Raw genomic sequence first — 21024 nt, 5'->3', positions numbered from 1 at the left:
CTAGGTTAATTGGCGACTCCAAATTGTCCATAGGTATGAATGTGAGTGTGAATGGTTGTTTGTCTATATGTGCCCTGTGATTGGCTGGCCACCAGTCCAGGGTTTACTCCGCCTCTCACCCGAAGACAGCTGGGATAGGCTCCAGCACCTCCGCCAGCCTTGTGAGGATAAGCGGTAGAAAATGAATGAATGAAAAGAAAATGATTTCTATTGAAAATCATTTATTAAGCTGCATTTTTATTCAGATTTTCACCAAAATGAAGTCTCTTCTTGCCTACATGCTCCTTTATGCAGCTTTTGTTTATACCTGCTAATTAGCCAATAGCAATCAAAACAATAATATACACTGAAAAGATGTCCGATAGTAGGTATCATGAAAACAATTTTGTGGTGAAATATATGGAAATATAAATAATATTCCTACAGCAGTGAGAAGACTAATGGCATCCTCCCACTCACTAATGGATGCATAAAGAGCCGTGCTTTCTTCACTTATATGGCAAATTATGCGAGTGATAATCCGCAGTGACGTGGGTCTCTTTGTTGAACTCGTGGACTGCATGTGTGTGTGACACTCTTCACTGCCACTCGGGCTGCTGCACATCCAAAACTTGGAAGCTGCAAAGTGTTGGGGATGACATTTCCTCTGCCAATGTCTGCCTACGGTGAAGCATCCTGATTGACACCTCCACGGGCTTGTGCTGTGTTGCCGTGCGTGGATCTTCCAGCCAGCCGGCTGATGCTCCAGACACCTGCAAACCCTCCAGCAGCATTTGCGGCTAAGCCACAAGAAGAAGTGGTAGGACCATGAGCTTGCCGAAAAGCGAATCCGCCACATCCCTGTTGAGATCCACGGTGCTCCAGCGCAGGTCCACGCACTCGGATCCACGCGGTCAGAAGAACCACAGCGGCGGAAGAAGAGACGCCGACGCGGGAGGCTCAATGGAGGAGGAGGCGAGCGCAAGGAGACCACTCTGCCGGCCTGCAAACGCAGACTCCGGACGAAGCGTGAAGGAGGACGTGAAGCAAAAGTCACGCAGCAAGTCCTGCAAGTCAAAAAGCGGGGTCGGACGCAAGGGCTCCCCGGGTTCTGGGACCAAAGAGACCCAAGACGACGCAGATTTCTTCTTCGAGACCACCAAGAAAGTCGCCACCGGGTCAGCATCCAGTCTGAGCTCGGACACTCATGCTAGCGCTACCAACACCCCGGCTCGTCCCACTTCCGGCCGGAGGTCCAAGAGGCTGAGCACCGTTTCCGACTACGACGCTAGCTTGCACCCCATCGTCAAGTCTGTGTTTGGACAGGTATGTGTTGACTCACTGCTCATTTAAACAACATACAACACTAGTTTTTCATAATAAAAACAGTTTATTCAATTGTCCGTAATTGTAAAAATATAGAAATGTCGAAAAATGTCAACACAAGTGTTTTGGCACGTGGTCTATCCCTTTACGAAAAATGTGAACACGAGTGTTTTGGCACGTGGTCCATCCATTTACGAAGTTACAGTTGTTGAGTGTAATAATTAAAAAAAAACTCCATAATTCATTCTAATCATAATTGGGAAATAAATTAAACTGTGTGGTTCCTGTGGGTCTTCATCCTGTGTTGCCAGTTTAAAGCCACTTGCTCAATTCATGGGGGAAAACATGATACAAAAGTCCATTAGGAAAATAGAGGCACCATTTAAAGAGGCAAGTACCAAAGTCTGGGAAGTGGAGGGGGGGCTCATTATGACATGTAGGCTTTGAAGAATCAACATGGGATTATTTCGTCAGTGACCCCCACATGAATTTAGGGGGTGCCTTTCAACTATCGGCCACAACATTAGGTCCATCTGTGTGATCCTATGAGGAGCTTGTTGTGTTAAATGGTGAAAATATTCAACACAGTTCTCAATGCAACACAGTCCAACAACCACAATAATAACAAATACTGCTTTGTTATTTGTGTTGAGGTGTATCTTCTCATCGCTGACCTTCAAATGATTGCTCTTTTTTTCATTTTTTTCGCCTTGCTTCACTCAAATCCCTTCTCTCCATCAGCGCTGTGGATGATAAAAAGCTCAGGAGGAGACAATTGCCTCCATTCACATTAATGTGTTCCAGAAATAACTCGTCTCTCTCTCTGTCTCTCGATCTCAATCCAGGTCGTGAGCTTCAATCATTCTCAGAGGTTTTCCATGCAAAATCCATCCACGAGGGCTAGAGATGTTCTATTTACAGTACTGATGACGTGCACGCCCAAATATCTTGATTCTAAAATCTATTTCAGGATGAAAGGGCAGCATGTACACCTGCCCATCTCCTGACACTGCCCTAGTGGAACACTGTGTTTATTGTTGTGGTTGTAGTACTTCCCTGCATCACACCAAGAGCTGTGTCTAATATTTTGCTGAAGATGACAAGCAAAAACTCCTTGATGTATACTCTGTATTGTACTGTTATATAGTTTTTGACCAGAGAGCCTGTAGAGGAAGAGTTGCTCACTATACACTCACATCTCAAGAATACCCCTTTGAGTGGATGTGGCAAGGCGATGCACACAACAAAACTTACTTATTTTCTTACATAACATCAAGATCTGCATATACGAGCCCAGTAGACCCGCCAGTGGTTGAGGCTAAAAATAGACCGTCAAGATCTGAATATGAAAGACTGGAGGCAGCCACAGAATTTTGTTGTGGTCTCTGCAGGGGAGGAAAAAAGAAGAAAGTAACCCTGTATATGGCACCTATTAAAATATTATTTTTAATTATCATTAGTAGTAGCATGGGCGGCACGGTGGTCGAGTGGTTAGCGCTTAGACCTCACAGCTAGGAGGACCAGGGTTCGATTCCAGTTTCCTCCCACATTCCAAAAACATGCTAGGTTAATTGGCCACTCCAAATTGTCCATAGGTATGAATGTGAGTGTGAATGGTTGTTTGTCTATATGTGCCCTGTGATTGGCTGGCCACCAGTCCAGGGTGTACCCCGCCTCTCGCCCAAAGACAGCACCTATTAAAATATGATTTTTAATTATCATTAGTAGTAGCATGGGTGGCACGGCGGTCGAGTGGTTAACGTGTAGACCTCACTGCTAGGAGGACCAGGGTTCAATTCCACCCTCGGCCATCTCTGTGTGGACTTCTGTGTGTTCTCCCCGTGCATGCGTGGGTTTTCTCCGGGTACTCCAGTTTCCTCCCACATTCCAAAAACATGCTAGGTTAATTAGCGACTCCAAATTGTCCATAGGTATGAATGTGAGTGTGAATGGTTGTTTGTCTATATGTGCCCTGTGATTGGCTGGCCACCAGTCCAGGGTGTACCCCGCCTCTAGCCCGAAGACAGCTGGGATAGGCTCCAGCACCCCCCGCGACCCTCGTGAGGAAAAGCGGTAGAAAATGAATGAATGTATTGGGGGCATCTCTGGGGTGGACGGGGGTGTCAGAAAAGTGGTCAGTATCTCATGGGACCACCATTTGCCTCAGTACACATCTCGTCCACATAGAATTTAATTGAGTTGATCAAGTTGCTAATTGTAGCTGTGGAGTGTTGCTGCACTCCTCTTCAATGACCGTGCAAAGTTGCTGGATAATAGCAGGAACATGCTGTCATATACCCCCCATGCACAGCATCCCAAACATGCTCCAGTGAGTATGTTGGCCATGCAAGAACTGCTTCCAAAAACAGTGTGGGGCCGTGCATTATTACACCCACAACGCTGACTTCAGCTAAACACTCACCCACACACACAGTCTGCCGTCTGCTCTGTACAGTGAAAATCTGGATTCATCCGTGAAGAGAACACCTCTCTAAAGCGCCAGACGCCATCAAATGTGAGCATTTGCCTACTCAAGTCAGTTACAATGACAAACTGCAGTCAGGTTAAGCTTCCCTGAGATGCTTTCTGACGGTTTGTGCAGAAATTCTTCAGCAGCCGGTCTTGGGTCGTCTTGGATGGTGTGGTCACATGTGGTTTGGGATTGTGAAGCTGGTAGGATTCATTCATTTTCTACCGCTTTTTCCTCACGAGGGTCGCGGGGGGTGCTGGAGCCTATCCCAGCTGTCTTCGGGCGAGAGGTGGGGTACACCCTGGACTGGTCGCCAGCCAATCACAGGGCACATATAGACAAACAACCATTCACACTCGCATTCATACCTATGGACAATTTGGAGTGGCCGATTAACCTAGCATGTTTTTTTGGAATGTGGGAGGAAACCGGAGTACCCGGAGAAAACCCACGCATGCACGGGGAGAACATGCAAACTCCACACAGAGATGGCCGAGGGCGGGGACCGAACCCTGGTCTCCTAGCTGTGAGGTCTGTGCACTAACCACCAGACCGCCGTGCCGCCAAGCTGGTAGGATGCGCTGTCAAATTCTCCAAAAAGCCTTTGGAGACGGCTTATGGTCGTGCAATAAACATTCAATTCACAGGCAAGAGCCTATGTTACTCCCCCCAACATTTGCGACATCTGTGGCATTGTGCTTTGTGATAAAACTGCCCATTTTGGTGTGGCCTGGAATCAAACACGGATTTTGACAGATTTGTGAACAATATTCGAAAGAAGTTGGCCTTTTGTGTACATAGAAAAAGTGTTGTGTTTATATTTTTTGTTGACACGGTAACTTACACAGTGGACGAGTGGTTAGACAGACCATACAGCCAGGAGATGCGGGTTCAATTCCCCCACTCGGGCATCTCTGTGTGGAGTTTGCATGTTCTCCGGGTACTCCGGTTTCCTCCCCCATTCCAAAAACATGCTAGGTTAATTGGCGGCTCCAAATTGTCCATGAGTGTGAATGGTTGTTTGTCTATATGTGCCCTGTGATTGGCTGGCGACCAGTCCAGGGTTTACCCCGCCTCTCGCCCGAAGACAGCTGGGATAGGCTCCAGCATACCCGCGGCATAGAAAATGTATGTATGGATGTTAATATTCCACATGGTGTCTAATATACAGTAGTTAAAGTTGCCATATTTACACATTTATGCTTTCACTTGAGTGCATTGTTTTAAAAAAAATATGTTGCATTTATTTATTTGCCATCATATAACTTCTTTATTATTTACAAAATGTCCAAATAGTAGCTTATTATAGGTCAGGGAACCATATTTTGAAAAAGGAAAGAATAAACATGTTCAGGAGGTGTCAGACATTGACCAGCAGAGGGCGCAATATGCATTTGTTGGAGTATCTTGAGCAGAGAGACACATAGAGACACTAATTCAGTAGAGGACAAGTAAAAAGGTCAGGGTGACAAATGTTGGAGAACAATGAAGACACATGTGAGCTTTTCAACTCTTCCTGCCTTGATGTGACATGGTGATGTGACACTGACTAGAACATGAGCGCCTCGCTTCTTTTCTGGGTTCTTTTCACCTGTTTGCCTCACGCCCCCCCTCCCCCCACATAACAACCCCTTCCTCCATCTTCCTGGGTTGCTCTGACCTTGATCTTGATGCTTCCTAGCAAGAAGCACTCCATGCATAGAATAGGAATAGAAGATGCTTAGTATATTTTTAGTGGGAGTGATGCAAGCAAAAGAGGGTATATTGAGCATATTGAGTGCAGCATATGCCTCTTGAGTGTAACGGGCTATTTTTAGACACTGATGGATATTTTTGTATCCAGGCTGGCACGCAAGACGCACGAAAATTCTCCCTGGGTGTAAATCCCCACTATCTTTTTTTTTTTTTTCATATGAGGATTAGAAATGGAGTGCACACATGATATGCACCAAAGATGAATAATATTGATGGCGCCCTGAAGCTGAATGTGCATTTGTTATACAGGAGATGGAGGCAAATGAGGACAAAATAGGACTATAATGTGAAATGGGATATTTTAGTAGCGTTCAAACACCTGCAGGAAAAAAGAAGGCGATGCCTAGACCTTAAACACACACACACACGCTTTGCTTTGATCACAGTACTGTAGCTTCATAGACAAATTTAAACACTTAATGCACGACAGTCATTTACTTTGACTTTTTTTTTTACACTAAACCCTCTCATCCGTCCTCTAAATGCCAGCAGATATTTTAATGTGCAGTACTTAAAGCAAGCATACTGTGTACCAGCAGAGTCTTTTTCCACAGAATGTTGCATACCAATTCAAGGGCCACTTTGATACACTTTGTGCATTAAAGATGCTAAATTAAAACCAACGTAATGTAGGTCAACATACAGTAGTGCAGGGGTCTCAAACTCAATTTACCTGGGGGCCACTGGAGCTAGGGTCTGGGCAAGGCTGGGCCGCATCAGGTTTTCCAAAAAACAAAAACAAAAACGCATTTATTAAAAACAGAAAAATATACAAACTTTTTCAGTGCTTTGGTTCCGATTTTCTACAATAAAAGCTCTGATAAAACATTCCACTGTTCTCAAATATCTTATTTTTTATTTTTCTGCACAAAATAAGATGAAAAATAAATAAACAAATCAAGAATAAAGAAAATCAATCAATCAGTAATAAATAAATATAATAATAATAATAAAACGGCAGATAATAAAAACTTAAGAAACCACATATAGTTGGTGGGTAGACAAATTATTTTTTTCAGATTAAAATTAACAAAGCATTATTAGAGCCCTGTAGACATGACAAAACATGACTATAGTCACATTGATACTCTTTTTATTTACAACATATTGCGCAACAGCAGGGTCTTGAGGCACATGCTAACTCGCAAACTAGAGAGCTAGCGACCTAAACGGTAGCCTTCAAGTTATTTCCTTTAAACTTAAATAGCCAAAAACTTACCACTTCCACACGGATAGGGAGGATAACTATTAACAGTTATTTAACCTTTAACATGAACATTAATCAAACGTAATAATTTTTTCTGGGTACATGATACCATACAGCATCCATATCAAACTTGCGCGGGCCGCACTAACATTAAACTTTCATATCAAGGCGGGGGCCTCAAACTAGTGTCCTGCGGGCCACATTTGGCCCGCGGGCCGCGTGTTTGAGACCCCTGCAGTAGAGTATGCTACGTTCTATTCAATAGATGTGATTATAGAAATAATGTAAGCATTCTTATGAAACCAATCCAGCATTGATAGATACAGAGTTATGTAAATCGAAGTGAGATGAGGACACACATATGTATATACGCACACACCATACACGCACAACATGCCGGCGTGACTTTATAGGAGCTGACTGCTCGTGTGTGTGACGTCTGATGAGTTCTGAAGTTCACAATGAGCCTGCGGTGTGAGGCTGCATGATTCATCCACTGAGCAACACACAAGGAGATGTACTCTATTGGCAGAAAGCGTTAAAGCTTTAGCAGGAAACGATGACTTATTAGGAATATTTGATTTGGAAAAAATAGTGGAAAGATGAAAATACTTGCACACACATTCATCATGTTAGTTTCGACCTGTGGTTCTCACTTATTTTCTGTCATGACCCCCCCTGAGTGACGGAATCAGACCACTATTTATTTATTTGTAATGTACAGACTGAACTTGAAACTGAAACCAGATAAATGCAACTAAATGGAGAGCCAGAGTCAAACTGCATTTTGAGTACTATAAATGTGTACATGTTGGCAGGTCTGCACTGACATTGAAAGTACTCCGTGCCTCTCGCCTCCCCCCAAGGGGGTGACATAACACACAGCATAAAACCAACAGAATATTCCTATTCTACAGAATGCCATTCAGTGCCAATAAAAGTGTTTATAAAATTAATAAACTTTGCTAATAATTACTATCAGTTGAATTTTTTTAAGAATCATTCATTTTCATGATTACACATTTGATTTTATTGTAAAATATTGTTTTTATATTTTGAATTTTTAAAATATATTATTATATAATATATTATATATTGTATTATTTAATATATTATTGTATAATTAATAATATTATTTATATTATATTATTATATTATAAATATATTATAATAAATATAATAATAATTCTAAATATGTTTTAAATATTTTGAATACTACTAATACTACTAATTAAAGACCACTACTGTTTTATACAAGAATTACATGAAGTTATAAATGACAGTGATTATTACTGACTGACATATTAACTGATATTATGCAATAAACCCATTTTTACTAAACTTTATAACACATATTTTTCTGTTATTTCTTCAAAGGAGACCTATTATGCTCATTGTATGACCCTTTGTATTGAGTTGTGGATTCCTATAGAGCAGCAATAACAATAACACACAATAAGAAGCACAGAAAGCTTTCTCGATCTTCCAGAATCTACACCTATTCCAGCTGTATTTCCTTGGCTAGCCAAAATGATTTGTTTTAATTAATTCCACCCACGGCTTGCCACAGTGCACGCCCTCTCTGCTGTGATTGGTCACACTCCCAAGTCTTCCCGAAGACTTCCGGACTACTGCCGAACCCCATTTTCTACCCCATTTTCATTTTTTTAAATAAACCTTTAAAAGTGGTTAGGTGATTTTTTACGGGAAAAGTCGGGTAGACCACCGGGGGCCCTACAGCTTGTGCTCACTGCTGGCACACTGTGATGTCACAGAGAGGCGGTACTTGGTTTAACAGGAGAATACAACATTCTAACTACATTTATAGGTCAGAAAAGTGGAAAAAGCATAAAGGTCCTCTTTAACTTCTTAATGTCTATTTATTTATCTAAGAGATGGCCATCATGCATTAGTTGATGAATGGATTTAAATAACCTTGAAGCCAGTAGAGCAAACAAAAGGAATGCAGTATTCGCCTTCAACCAGCAGAGGCGCTGTTGATTCAGTCTCAGCTAGTTGTCTCTATCTGCTTTCATATTTGCATTTTTGCATTTTTACAAAAAATCAAGTTTAATAAAGGTGTGTGTGTACGGGTGAAAAGCTGAATAATTTACATAAACATGCATTTTAAAACATATTTTACGGAGAGTGTGTTTGAATTTGTAGGGTGTTTTTTTTTTTTTGTGGTGCAGCAGCCGTGCTCATCTTTTGGTGTTAATCCAAAGCCTTGAAGATTAATATGACTTTGTGATGTCTCGTCACTTGTGTTTGTGTGTGATGGAGAAAGAGGAATGGATGGATGGATGGATGGTGGGGCTAGAGTAGGGAGAAGATGTTAGAGAGTGTTGGTATTTTTAGCTCCCCATGAGTGTGTGTGTGTGTGTATGTGTTTGTATCCATGCGTTTGGATTAGCCTCTGTGACGTCTTGCTCAGGGGAAGGTAATGTGCTTGTCCCAAAGAGCTGCTGCTGCTGCTTCTGTGGAATTTGCATAGATTTGGTAAAGCGAGCAAGAGAGGAAGCGAGAGAGGAGCGTGAGTGGAGGGAGGGCTGCAAAGAGGACTGTAGAGAGAGGATGGAATGAATAAGCAATCTTCCCTTTTCCACTTGCTCCGTTTGCATCTTGCTCTACGTCCTCTCCCGGGTTTATCTCTGCATTCACCCCATCCGTCATCTCTTGGTACCAGACTCCTTTTCTCCTCATCCCTCCTCTCTCGCTCTCTCTGCTTCTCCCCAAATGTCCTGCCCTGTCAGTCAATGAGCCAGTGAAACCTCCTCCTCCTCCTCCTTCTTCTTCTTCTTCATCCTTCCAATCATTCCCCCATGCATGCCAGGAGATACATGCACAGGCGTGGCACCAACACACACATGCTTATCAGGGAGACGACATAAGGCGAGACCACCACAGCCCGGGCTGTTGAGATGGGCAACTCTGTAAAGTCGCTCAAAATTTTCAACAAGAAGGTAAGCGCCGAAACATCGCTTCTCTTTCTGCATGTTTTGCCTCAAAGCCTGACCCTTCACCCCCTCTAACAGCCTAAACACCCCCCTTTAGCGACTTGACCGGACCTGTAAGGACTGGACTTATCATGCTACCTTTCACTACCAGGCTGTGTTGACTTGTCTTTGAGATGTTGGGTAGTGCAACTATTGTTGTGGGGGGGGGGGGGCACTTTTAGAAAGCCAGACTTCTTATTTTGTATTCAACGTGATGCTAGACTCTGACATGTGTTCCAAATGGCTAATAGAGTAATAAACAAAGAAGCAGTATCTTTATAGTTTTTAAACACCTGCAACTTATTTTCTGCACCTAATAATGAATAATCTGTTCCAGGGTCAAACTGTGGCTACTTGTATTCACCGTACAGGCAATTTGAACATGATTAACTGCCATACAGGTGTAAATCATAATCAGTTAATGCATGACTGATAGCCAAATTGCACTGAGCAACCAGGACAGAGGCGCGTGTATCACTGCTACTACTACCTACTACTACTACTACTACTAGAGCTATTACTTCTAATAAAAACATATATTTGTAGATCTATGACAGTCATTGATCTGGCTTTGTTCCTACAATGTATACCATTTTAGCCACACATGCACGAGTACAACTATTACTACTACTATTATTATTTAAGGATCTATTATTGTTTTTTTTTGGGGGGGGGGCTGTGTATGTGTAGCCCATGTTAGCCATACTGTATTGAGCATCCATAACAGAAGCATGTATGGCTTTTCTACAAGTTCGATGGTCGTCGTCACACTTTTCCTTCTGTGGTAGAACCTTAAAAAAAACATAAACGTCTGAATGAGACGCCTCAAATTTTGAGTTTCTACTCCAATATTTTCAATCTACGGCCATGCTTTGAAGTCATCCTCTGCAGAGAACTTCTCTAGACTTTTTCTTTCTTTATTTCACCCCCCACCCAACCCCCCCCACACACCCCTCGTCCTTTGGTGTGTTATGTAACTTGCCCGTGCATGGCTTGATAGTAATTTTCTGGCACGCTGTAGTCGCAAACAGCCCAGCACCATGCATCACTTGGTCAGATTAGCCACTGGGCATTGAGCCCCTGTGCTTGGGCGCTGCAGCAATGCACAGACTGGCATTGGGCTTGACGTGGCAGCAGATGGAGTGTGAAGGTCATCTGAAGACAATGGAATAATCCGTGCTTATTATACGTGTATACGTATGTCTATGCATACATTGTGATTCACTGTGTAAGATACTATGGAGGTGTATTGTGTATTTTCTATGGTGTATTTCTATTGCTTCTACCACTAACAAGCCTGTTTTTAATTAACCTGGAGCTCCCGCTGTAATTGGGATGTCTTGCATGAGAACCTCGTTTGCCCTCTGGTTGATTGGCTCATTAAATAAATGGCTGGCTGCACATAAAACTCTGTAAAATGCCATTTATTAAATGGCTTTATGATAATAACAGAGCACAAATGCGAGTCAAAGATCCTCTCTGCACACTTTTTTTACGGACCCAGAACCATTTTTGTTTGTTTTTCTGTTTTTTGCCCCTGTTTTTCTGCCATGTATGCGTCTGAATGATAGTTACTTGGGAATTCTGCCTAGCAACAAGTCAAGTTTTTTATGTAATCATATGATCTGCTTTGTTTGTGAAGTTTGTCACCCCTTGAATGGAAAAAGAAGTGCGTTAGATAGTTAAGGTGCTTGCTGTGGTTTGAACCCATCTGGATATTAGACAATCAGCCTGTGACTGACATGACTGACAGACCGCCTCACAAACCCATCATCGCTCCCTTGATCACCCCCCACCCCGTGTTGACAAAAAACTGAGTCACAGTTCCCCTTGTCTTCACCCATCTCCTTCCACCACACTCCTGGATGCTGCTCCAGGACCAGAAGAAGAACTACAAAGCGGTACAATCCTGTGAGGAGGGGGGCTCAGGGGGGGGCTATCTGGAGCCGCTAGTGGCCCTGGCCCAGAATGGCGCCAACATGCACAACGTGCTGGGCCCCGCGTGCATCTTTCTACGCAAGGGCTTCGCTGAGAGCCGGCAGGCTGTACGTAAGTCCAGAACGTTAGCACGTGTATGCATGCTAAGAGGTTAGCATGTCCCGTGTCAGGAAGTGAACTGAAAATATGACATGCAATGTGCGACGGGGATCATTTGGAATTTTATCAGTTCAAGTGGGAAAAGAGGTGATTAGATGAATGCTCTTTGAAGTATCACATGTGTATACTGTAGCCACATAATATACAGTATCATGCAAGGTGTATTTATACACACATATTAGTATAACACAGCAGCAACAGAACCAATGTTGTAATAGCAGTGATTTATAACGGCGCATTCACTGCAATCAGACATTTTTGTTTAAATATTGTAGTCATCCATTCATTTTCTACCACTTATCCTCACAAGGGTCGCATGGGGTGCTGGAGCCTATCCCAGCTGTATTTGGGCGAGAGGCGGGGTACACCCTGGACTGGTGGCCAGCCAATCACAGGGCACATATAGACAAACAACCATTCACACTCACATTCATACCTATGGACAATTTGGAGTCGATAAATAACCTAGCATATTTTTGGAATGTGGGAGGAAATCGGAGTACTGAGGGTGCAATCGAACTCGGGTCTCCTGACTGTGAGGCATACACGCTAACCACTTATCCACCGTGCAGCCCTATTGTAGTCATGTTTGTGATGTCAGATAACACCACATGACTAAACATGCAGACGTATAACGCTTCATAGTTGCATATTAATAGTAGTGTAAAATAGTGTCGATATATCACGTATATCATTTATAATGGGGCCGCCATTGAAATACAGATTTTACCCCAAGACAATTATCGGTTAATGCAGTGGTTCCAAAAATGTTTCACCTTGTACCCCCTTACTCCTGCACACTTTTTATACAAATTAACTTGAAATAGTGAGCATAATTCATTGTTGAATTAATTTTATAGTAATTCCGGGACAGTGGTAACATTTTTAAATATCATCTTACATCTTTTATACCAGTCTGATGTTGGCATCATTCTGTGTAAAAATTATGATACCATGATTTATATTTGATTATAAATCATGGTAAAGCAGTATCTGGAGTATAAAAAATACAACCAACCAAAGATAAAGCCTTATTTTCAGTGTGACACGGTAACAGGTTCAGAACAGCAATGGAAATGAAATACAAAATATCATGAAAACACGACATTTTGGTGAGGCATTCATGCACACTCGTCATTGTGAGTGTTTGCCGCTATTTGATTTTCATTTTTATTCACGTAACCCCCTACCGCACTTGGGAAGTGGCTAGGAATTAAAATATACGTATTTATAACTATGTTCTATTGTGATGAATCATGTTTGTCTTCTATTTCCTTATTAGTTTAATGTTTTCTACCAATTTCCAGTGTTTATTTCCTGAACTTCTCTGCAGGTGACCTCAGAGATAATCCAGTTGGAAGGAGATGAAAAAAAGAACCTCCTTGGCACACAGTGGAGCACATTTCTATCTGCCAATGTATTTCTCATGGTGTCATGGCGTGTTGAGGACTGCTGTGTTTTGGCACTCTTTCCAACAATATCACTTATTTCTAATCTCGCTGTGTGTGTGTGTGTGTGCTTTCATACAGGACCGAGAGCTGAGGCCAGAAGAAATGGATGGTATGTTGAGAAACTACATGACTTTAAAAAAAAGATGATTGACTGAAGAGCTTTTGTGACATAATATTGTATGTGTCCTGTGCTGTGTTGAATATATTGGTTATTTACATATTCTGCTGTGTTTACTAGCTTATATTGCTAAGCAAAGAGTTTCTAAATGTTATGTTATGACAGGGGCGCATACTGAAAAGTTACATTTAAAAACATTTTTACCAAAAAGGTTTTCAATATCAAGTCAAAAGCCTTTTGTTATTATTAATTGGTATCAATAGTTCAGCTTTTTGTCTTTTATTTTTTAAGTTAATTTGTTTTCTTTTGTTAAATTAAGATAAGATAATATATGCCTTTATTTGTCCCTCAGTGGGGAAATTTGAGTACAGAATCAGTTAAGCAGTACAAAATACACAACATAAAAAATAAACAATATAAACAACCCAAGTATTAACAAATACAGTTTTACCCAGAGTTTTATATACAAATACAGTATGTAGATAATATGAAATGAGATTAAATATATGACCAGTCTATACACTATGAGATCTTGCTAGTGAGTTAATATGAGGCATTATAGAAATACTTCACATAGAACATAATATATTGCATTATTGCCTTAATATTGCACGTGGAGGTTGATCATGTGATATTGCACAGTGCAAATTGTGCCGTGGGCCAATAAAAAAACAAGCTGCAGGCCACAAATGGCCCCCGGGCATTTTGGAGACCCCTGTATTCAATATTCCAACCCAAAATGCCGTCTGCAGGATTGGTATTGTTATAGAGATATTCTTTCTTTTCACATTCTGCCTTTTTGTGGTTAATTGTATTTCTACATTGCACCCAAAATGCTGTCTGCAGGGTTGAATATTTATATATTCTGTTATATTTCTCATCTTAGATTTCACCAAAAGCTTCTAAAATGTACTTACTTTTCCTCTCTTACTCATTTTAACAAGTGTTTCACTGCCTGTGCTTCCAGAGCTGCGTGAGGCGTTCAAGGAGTTTGACAAAGACAAAGACGGCTTCATCGGCTGCAAAGACTTGGGTAACTGCATGAGGACGATGGGTTACATGCCAACAGAGATGGAGCTGATAGAACTCAGTCAGCAGATCAACATGAACTGTAAGCTATGCTAAACCTTAACCACCAAGAACATCGTCTTTGTTAGCCATTTGAAAATCTCCGTTTTGAATCCATCAGTGGGGGGGCATGTTGACTTTGAGGACTTTGTGGAGCTCATGGGGCCCAAACTTCTCGCCGAGACGGCGGACATGATTGGCGTGAAGGAGCTGCGTGATGCTTTCAAGGAGGTGGGGAAATGGTGACGCTGATGACTTGGTTTATATTGTTGGCGCATGATGGTTGTCATTTTCAGTTTGACACCAATGGCGACGGTCAGATCAGCACCGCGGAACTACGAGAGGCAATGAAGAAGCTTTTAGGACAGCAGGTGTGTATTTCTTCTGCATAAGTCTTCTTCTCCCGATCCCGTGAACACAATTTACACCCCCACTGTGTTGCCTGGGTTCATTCATTCATTTTCTACTGCTTTTTCCTCACGAGGGTTGCCTATGCCAGCTGTCAATCACAGGGCACATATAGACAAACAACCATTCACACTCACATTCATACCTATGGACAATTTGGAGTCACCAATTAACCTAGCATGTTTTTGGAATGTGGGAGGAAACCGGAGCAGGCACGGGGAGAACATGCAAACCCCACACAGAGATGAGGGTGGAATCGAACCCTGGTCTCCTAGCTGTGAGGTCTGCGCGCTAACCACTCGTCCACCGTGCCGTTACCTGTGTTATTATTTGTCAAACAAATACCCAACATGGCGGCGCTGTTATTAAACCCCATAAGATGGGTTGGCTTGAAACTTCTCACACAGCCGAATCAGCACGGAATTTTTTCACGCACCTTTAGGGGACAAATGTCTGCAAAATCTGTACATGATTATTTCAAAAACATGGCCACCATCAAGCAGAGTGTCTTTATTACTAATTGTCTTAAATAATTGTCTTTCTAACCATATTGACAGCAACCAGGAGGGAGAGCCAAATTTTACAGTTAAAAGAAAATCACATTCACCTTCAATGTTAAATGTTATGAATTGTTAAATTAATTCATTCATTCATTTTCTACTGCTTATCCTCACAAGGGCCGCGGGGGTGCTGGAGCCTCTCCCAGCTGTCTTCGGGCGAGAGGCGGGGTACACCCTGGACTGGTGGCCAGCCAATCACAGGGCACATATAGACAAACAACCATTCACACTCACATTCATACCTATGGATAATTTGGAGTCACCAATTAACCTAGTATGTTTTTGGAATGTGGGAGGAAACCGGAGTACCCCACGCACGGGTAGAACTTACAAACTCCAAGATGGCCGAGGGTGGAATTGAACTTGTCTCTTAGCTGTGTGACCTGCACTACATTTCAACGTATAAATTGTTAAATAATCATCATTATTATCTTTGCAAAGTCAGAATTATTGCACTGGGTCATCTTGAAATCAGCCAGGGAATTTATTTGACTTTTTCAGGTGGGTCACAGAGACCTGGAGGACATTCTGCGAGACATCGACCTCAACGGAGATGGACACGTGGATTTCGAAGGTAAACCTTGTGACCCAACGCAGTCCATTACATACATTTATTTTCCTTCTCCCCTGGTATTGAAGCATAAATGCTGCAACACCATGAAAGCCGCCACTGTGTCAGATTATCTCCATTCTGAGGGATTATGTCACCTTGTATATTACCTACACACACACACACACACGCAGAGGATGCATATTTGCTATCAAGGATGAGTATGTATTACTGTATATTTTTGGATGACTACAGCGAAGGTCTGGTTCAGCTTTAAGAACATAAGAACATAGCGGGTGGGTAAAATGTGACATTTACAGTAAAAAAAAAAAACAAAACATCTTCATATTTGCCTACTAATGCTCAGAATAAATAAATTATTTATAAATAAAAATGCACTACACTATAGTGTATATAGTGTATACACTATACAGCTATATAAATGTTGACAGTATTTCACGGTTATTGCATGGTTTATTGCATTGTTATTGTACAGGTTTTTTTTCGAGCCCCTAAAATGTATGAAAATAATAATAATAATAATAACACCCCAATGCTTACTGGTGTTGCTTTGATTCCCAGAATTTGTTCGGATGATGTCTCGGTGACTTGCTCATGGGGTGCAAAACAATAAAACAAATCATATCACGTCTGCCCTGAAGCTGCAGTGCTGGAGCACAATGGCCGCCACAGCCTGTCAACAGTTGATTTTATTCTCCTGCTGGTTTCATTTAGTATGGACTGTCAACTTTTTATCAACAATCAAGCACATTTTTCCGGTGCTAACGTGGTCGTTGATGACCATTGTAGCCATTTAGATGATGTCATGCTAATCATGAGTAAGACCCTACAAGGAGAGCCTGGGCTAAAAACAATGGAGGTTATCTCAGGGTATTTTCTAAACAGGGTAGAAACTGTTTGAACGCACTAAGACTAGATGGAATGGAATCATCTTAAGGGATGCTTTCAGGCTTGCTAGCATAAAGCATAAGGCAATATGGACTTTTTATGTGGTCTTGTCAAAAAAAAAAAGTGTGGTTGTGTTCTGTGCTTATTGTTGTTTCTTCACCAGGCACTAACTTCAACCCATAAGACTGTTGTTGAATTCATTTTTTTGCTTATTCTGTAATTAAATGAAATTATTGTAGCAAAGACATCATGTCATGAATAACTTACTGTAAAATATGTCTTTTTCTGTGTGCATTAAGATGCAAAATACTGTAGCTCTGAGAACTGTTTAAAATATTCTGCATGGATATACAGAATATTTTTTAATCCCTGAATGGACATTTTGTGCCAGTCTGTTTTTTTTTTTTTATGTTTTTTGAAGATCTTAACGTAAACAAATGCAATCCACCAGATTCCGATTTGGAATATTGGCCAACTGTTTTTTATTTTTTTGATTTGCACACCAAGTGGAGCCACTTTTCCCCGTTCAAAGCACACAGCAAAACATGGCACCTTCTACTGTTTATTAATTATGGCTACTGATGAATGGTTTGCATAACATGATAGTCATTTGAAATGATTGACATGTATGATATTTTTAGAGCAATCTTTGGGAAAATGGCGTGAGTGAATTTTAATCTTGGAGGATTATCAAGTAAAAAGGGATAATGTGAAGATTTTTTTAAAAATTATTTGTATTTGATTTTTATAAATATAATGCAATGCTTGTTTTTTGTTTTTTTTTCTCTGAACTATGTGCTTTAATACCTCAGAATAATTTGGACAATCGACTTCATTCAGTTTAACCTGCCATTTCAAATTCAGTGTTTTTATTCGTGCGAACATATCTTAAGAAGCCGTGTTTGGGTTTTTTTCCAGCAAAAGCCAAAGAAAGTTGACCAAAATATTATGTTTTATGGCATGATGAAGTGTTCCAAGGTAGCAAGAGCTGAATAAAAGACTGTTGATGAAATGTGCATGCCGGGAAGGTGAGCAGGTCTTTTAAAGGGAATTGTCATGCTTGTCTTAATGGTGTGAAACTATGCATGCAACAGGCAATTTGTAGCAAATTGTATAGAAAAAAAGAAATAAAAGGTTTTTATGAGCGTTAAACTGATTGACTCAATCACAATTTCATTATAATTTCATTATTTTATACCAAAAAAGCATTTTGCATATTCTGCCACATACATTTAAATATTATGTTTATTTTATTTCATATGATAATGTTTTTTATTATTTATTCTGTCTCATTAACAAACATCATGTACCGTATACCTGGGTATTATTACCATGAAATACAACCGTGGTGAAGTTAGTTTTTCGTTGGACGTTGGATATTCGCCTCCGTAGAAACGGCGGTCGTTCCCCTCACTGTGCCGGGCTGCTCTCTCCTTCTGCGGGGAGCTCACATGGAAGTCCCGCCCTCTATGCCGCTTGTTCTGACTAGGGACCGTCAATAAATTTCCATTCGTTTCTATTCCATTGAAGAGAGTTTGCTAAAAAAAATTAAATCACACCATAAAATGATCCATAAAGGTGTTAAATAATGAGTCATACCCTAAAAACATTTGACACGCCCATTTTTAGAAGTTTTATATTTTATTGGGCTTCATATGACCTTTTAACATGAAAAAATTGAAAGACTTTGTATTATAGCATGCAGGCCATGCGACCTTGGCACTTCAAATCATTTTATGTTAATCACTTTATATTAATATTACAATGCATACCTTAAACTGTTGGTGAGCTATAACAGATTAATTATTTGAGTGGTGTTCTCGCTGCTTTCAGGGAAAAGACACTGGTATATTTGCTCCAGGGCCACCAGACTGGTAGACAGCCTGTATCCTCAAAACAACTGTAACTGCTAAAGGGACACCATTTGTCAGATTGTTTTCACTGTCCCCATCTCATGTCCTGCACTGCCCTTTACAGCTGCTGAACTTTGGGTTACTGTGTTATTACTTTCTGCACAAATTATTGCTGGAGTATTAAAAAGCAGTATATTAATTTTATCTGTGAAGTTTGGGTGTTATACGAGTGCTATGCTGCATAAAAAGTCATTGACAAATGTATTGATTGAATTATTGGGCTAATATTTTGAATTACTTACAATAAATCCATTTCATATGAAAACTGGCCTCGTAGTACGATGCACACCTTTTTGTTTTTCAAATAATGTTTAATCTGATTTAATATGAATTTGTTACACAAGTCATTATAAATACTGTCCAGGTCATATGACCTTTGACCTCCCAACCACCTTGTATCAGTAGGAATTGTCTGCTAGTACCATACATGCCTTATTGCTTTGCTACTCAACTTTGCTAGGATTTTATATAATTTTTTTTACACAAATTATTACCAATAGCTTCCAGGTCATGTGGCCTTTGATCTCCAAACCACTTTGTATCAGTAGAAATTGTCTGCTAGTACTATACACGTCTTTTTGCTTTGCTACTCAACTTTGCTAGGATTTTTGATGATTTTTTTCCACAAATCATTATCAATAGCTTCCAGGTCATATGACCCTTGACCTCCAAACCACTTTGTATCAGTTGGACTTGTCTGTTAGTACCATAAAAGCCTTATTGCATTGCTACACAACTTTGCTGGGATTTTATATATTTTTTTTACACAAATCATTACCAATATTTTCCAGGTCATGTGACCTTTGACCTCCAAACCCCCTTGTATCAGTAGGACTTGTCTGCTAGTACCATACACGCCTTTTTACTTTTATACGTAGCTTTGCTAGGATTTTAAATGAATTTTTTACACAAATCATTACCAATAGCTTCCAGGTCATATGACCTTTGACCTCCAACCCACCTTGTATCAGTAGGACTTGTCTGCTCGTATCATAGACGCCTTATTGCTTTGCTACTCAACTTTGCTAGGATTTTATATAATTTTTTTTACACAAATTATTACCAATAGCTTCCAGGTCATGTGGCCTTTGATCTCCAAACCACTTTGTATCAGTAGAAATTGTCTGCGAGTACTATACACGTCTTTTTGCTTTGCTACTTAACTTTGCTAGGATTTTTGATGATTTTTTTTCACAAATCATTATCAATAGCTTCCAGGTCATATGACCCTTGACCTCCAAACCACTTTGTATCAGTTGGACTTGTCTGTTAGTACCATAAAAGCCTTATTGCATTGCTACACAACTTTGCTGGGATTTTATATAATTTTTTTACACAAATCATTACCAATATTTTCCAGGTCATGTGACCTTTGACCTCCAAACCACCTTGTATCAGTAGGACTTGTCTGCTCGTACCATACATGCCTTTTTACTTTTGTACTTAGCTTTGCTAGGATTTGAAATGAATTTTTTACACAAATCATTACCAATAGCTTCCAGGTCATATGACCTTTGACCTCTAAACCACCTTGTATCAGTAGGACTTGTCTGCTCGTATCATACAGGCCTTATTGCTTTGCTACTCAACTTTGCTGGGATTTTATATAATTTTTAAAAATTAAATTCTATCAATAGCTTCCAGGTCATATGACCTTTGACCTCCAAACTACTTTGTGTCAGTAGGACTTGTCGACTTGTATCATACACGCCTTATTGCTTTGCTACTCAACTTTGCTGGGATTTTATATAATTTTTTGAAATTAAATTCTATCAATAGCTTCCAGGTCATGTGACCTTTGACCTCCACACTACTTTGTATCAGTGGGCCTTGTCTGCTAGTACTATACATGTCTTTTTACTTTGCTACTTAACTTTGCTAGGATTTTATATGAATTTTTTACACAAATCATTACCAATATTTTCCAGGTCATGTGACCTTTGACCTCTAAACCCCCTTGTATCAGTAGGACTTGTCTGCTCGTATCATACACGCCTTATTGCTTTGCTGCTCAACTTTGCTGGGATTTTATATAATTTTTTAAAATTAAATTCTATCAATAGCTTCCAGGTCATGTGATCTTTGACCTCCAAACTACTTTGTGTCAGTAGGACTTGTCTGCTTGTATCATACACGCCTTATTGCTTTGCTACTCAACTTTGCTGGGATTTTATATAATTTTTTGAAATTAAATTCTATCAATAGCTTCCAGGTCAT

The 21024-nt window shown here is 40.5% G+C and overlaps 1 protein-coding gene across 4 annotated transcripts; it reads left to right on the top strand.

Moving 5' to 3' along the window:
- Nucleotides 1-585: 585 nt before the first annotated feature.
- cabp1b (calcium binding protein 1b) lies at nucleotides 586-19020 on the top strand. Of its 4 annotated transcripts, none has more exons than XM_058064308.1 (8): nucleotides 7993-9700; nucleotides 11611-11778; nucleotides 13360-13390; nucleotides 14367-14510; nucleotides 14589-14698; nucleotides 14764-14838; nucleotides 15937-16009; nucleotides 16568-19017. In XM_058064308.1, the coding sequence occupies exons 1-8, from the start codon at nucleotides 9659-9661 to the stop codon at nucleotides 16591-16593; spliced, it is 669 nt and encodes a 222-aa protein (XP_057920291.1). In that variant the 5' UTR covers nucleotides 7993-9658; the 3' UTR covers nucleotides 16594-19017. The 4 variants fall into 4 exon arrangements, with proteins under 4 accessions (XP_057920290.1, XP_057920291.1, XP_057920293.1 ...); XM_058064309.1 differs by having other exon boundaries at nucleotides 7998-9700; nucleotides 11611-11782; XM_058064307.1 differs by lacking the exons at nucleotides 7993-9700; nucleotides 11611-11778 and adding an exon at nucleotides 586-1305 and having other exon boundaries at nucleotides 16568-19020.
- The last annotated feature ends 2004 nt before the right edge of the window (nucleotides 19021-21024 follow it).

Source organism: Doryrhamphus excisus, chromosome 2 (genome assembly GCF_030265055.1).
Source record: "Doryrhamphus excisus isolate RoL2022-K1 chromosome 2, RoL_Dexc_1.0, whole genome shotgun sequence".
Lineage (NCBI taxonomy): Eukaryota > Metazoa > Chordata > Actinopteri > Syngnathiformes > Syngnathidae > Doryrhamphus > Doryrhamphus excisus.
Note: the sequence above shows the minus strand (reverse complement) of the source record. Positions and strands in the feature narration are given on the sequence as shown.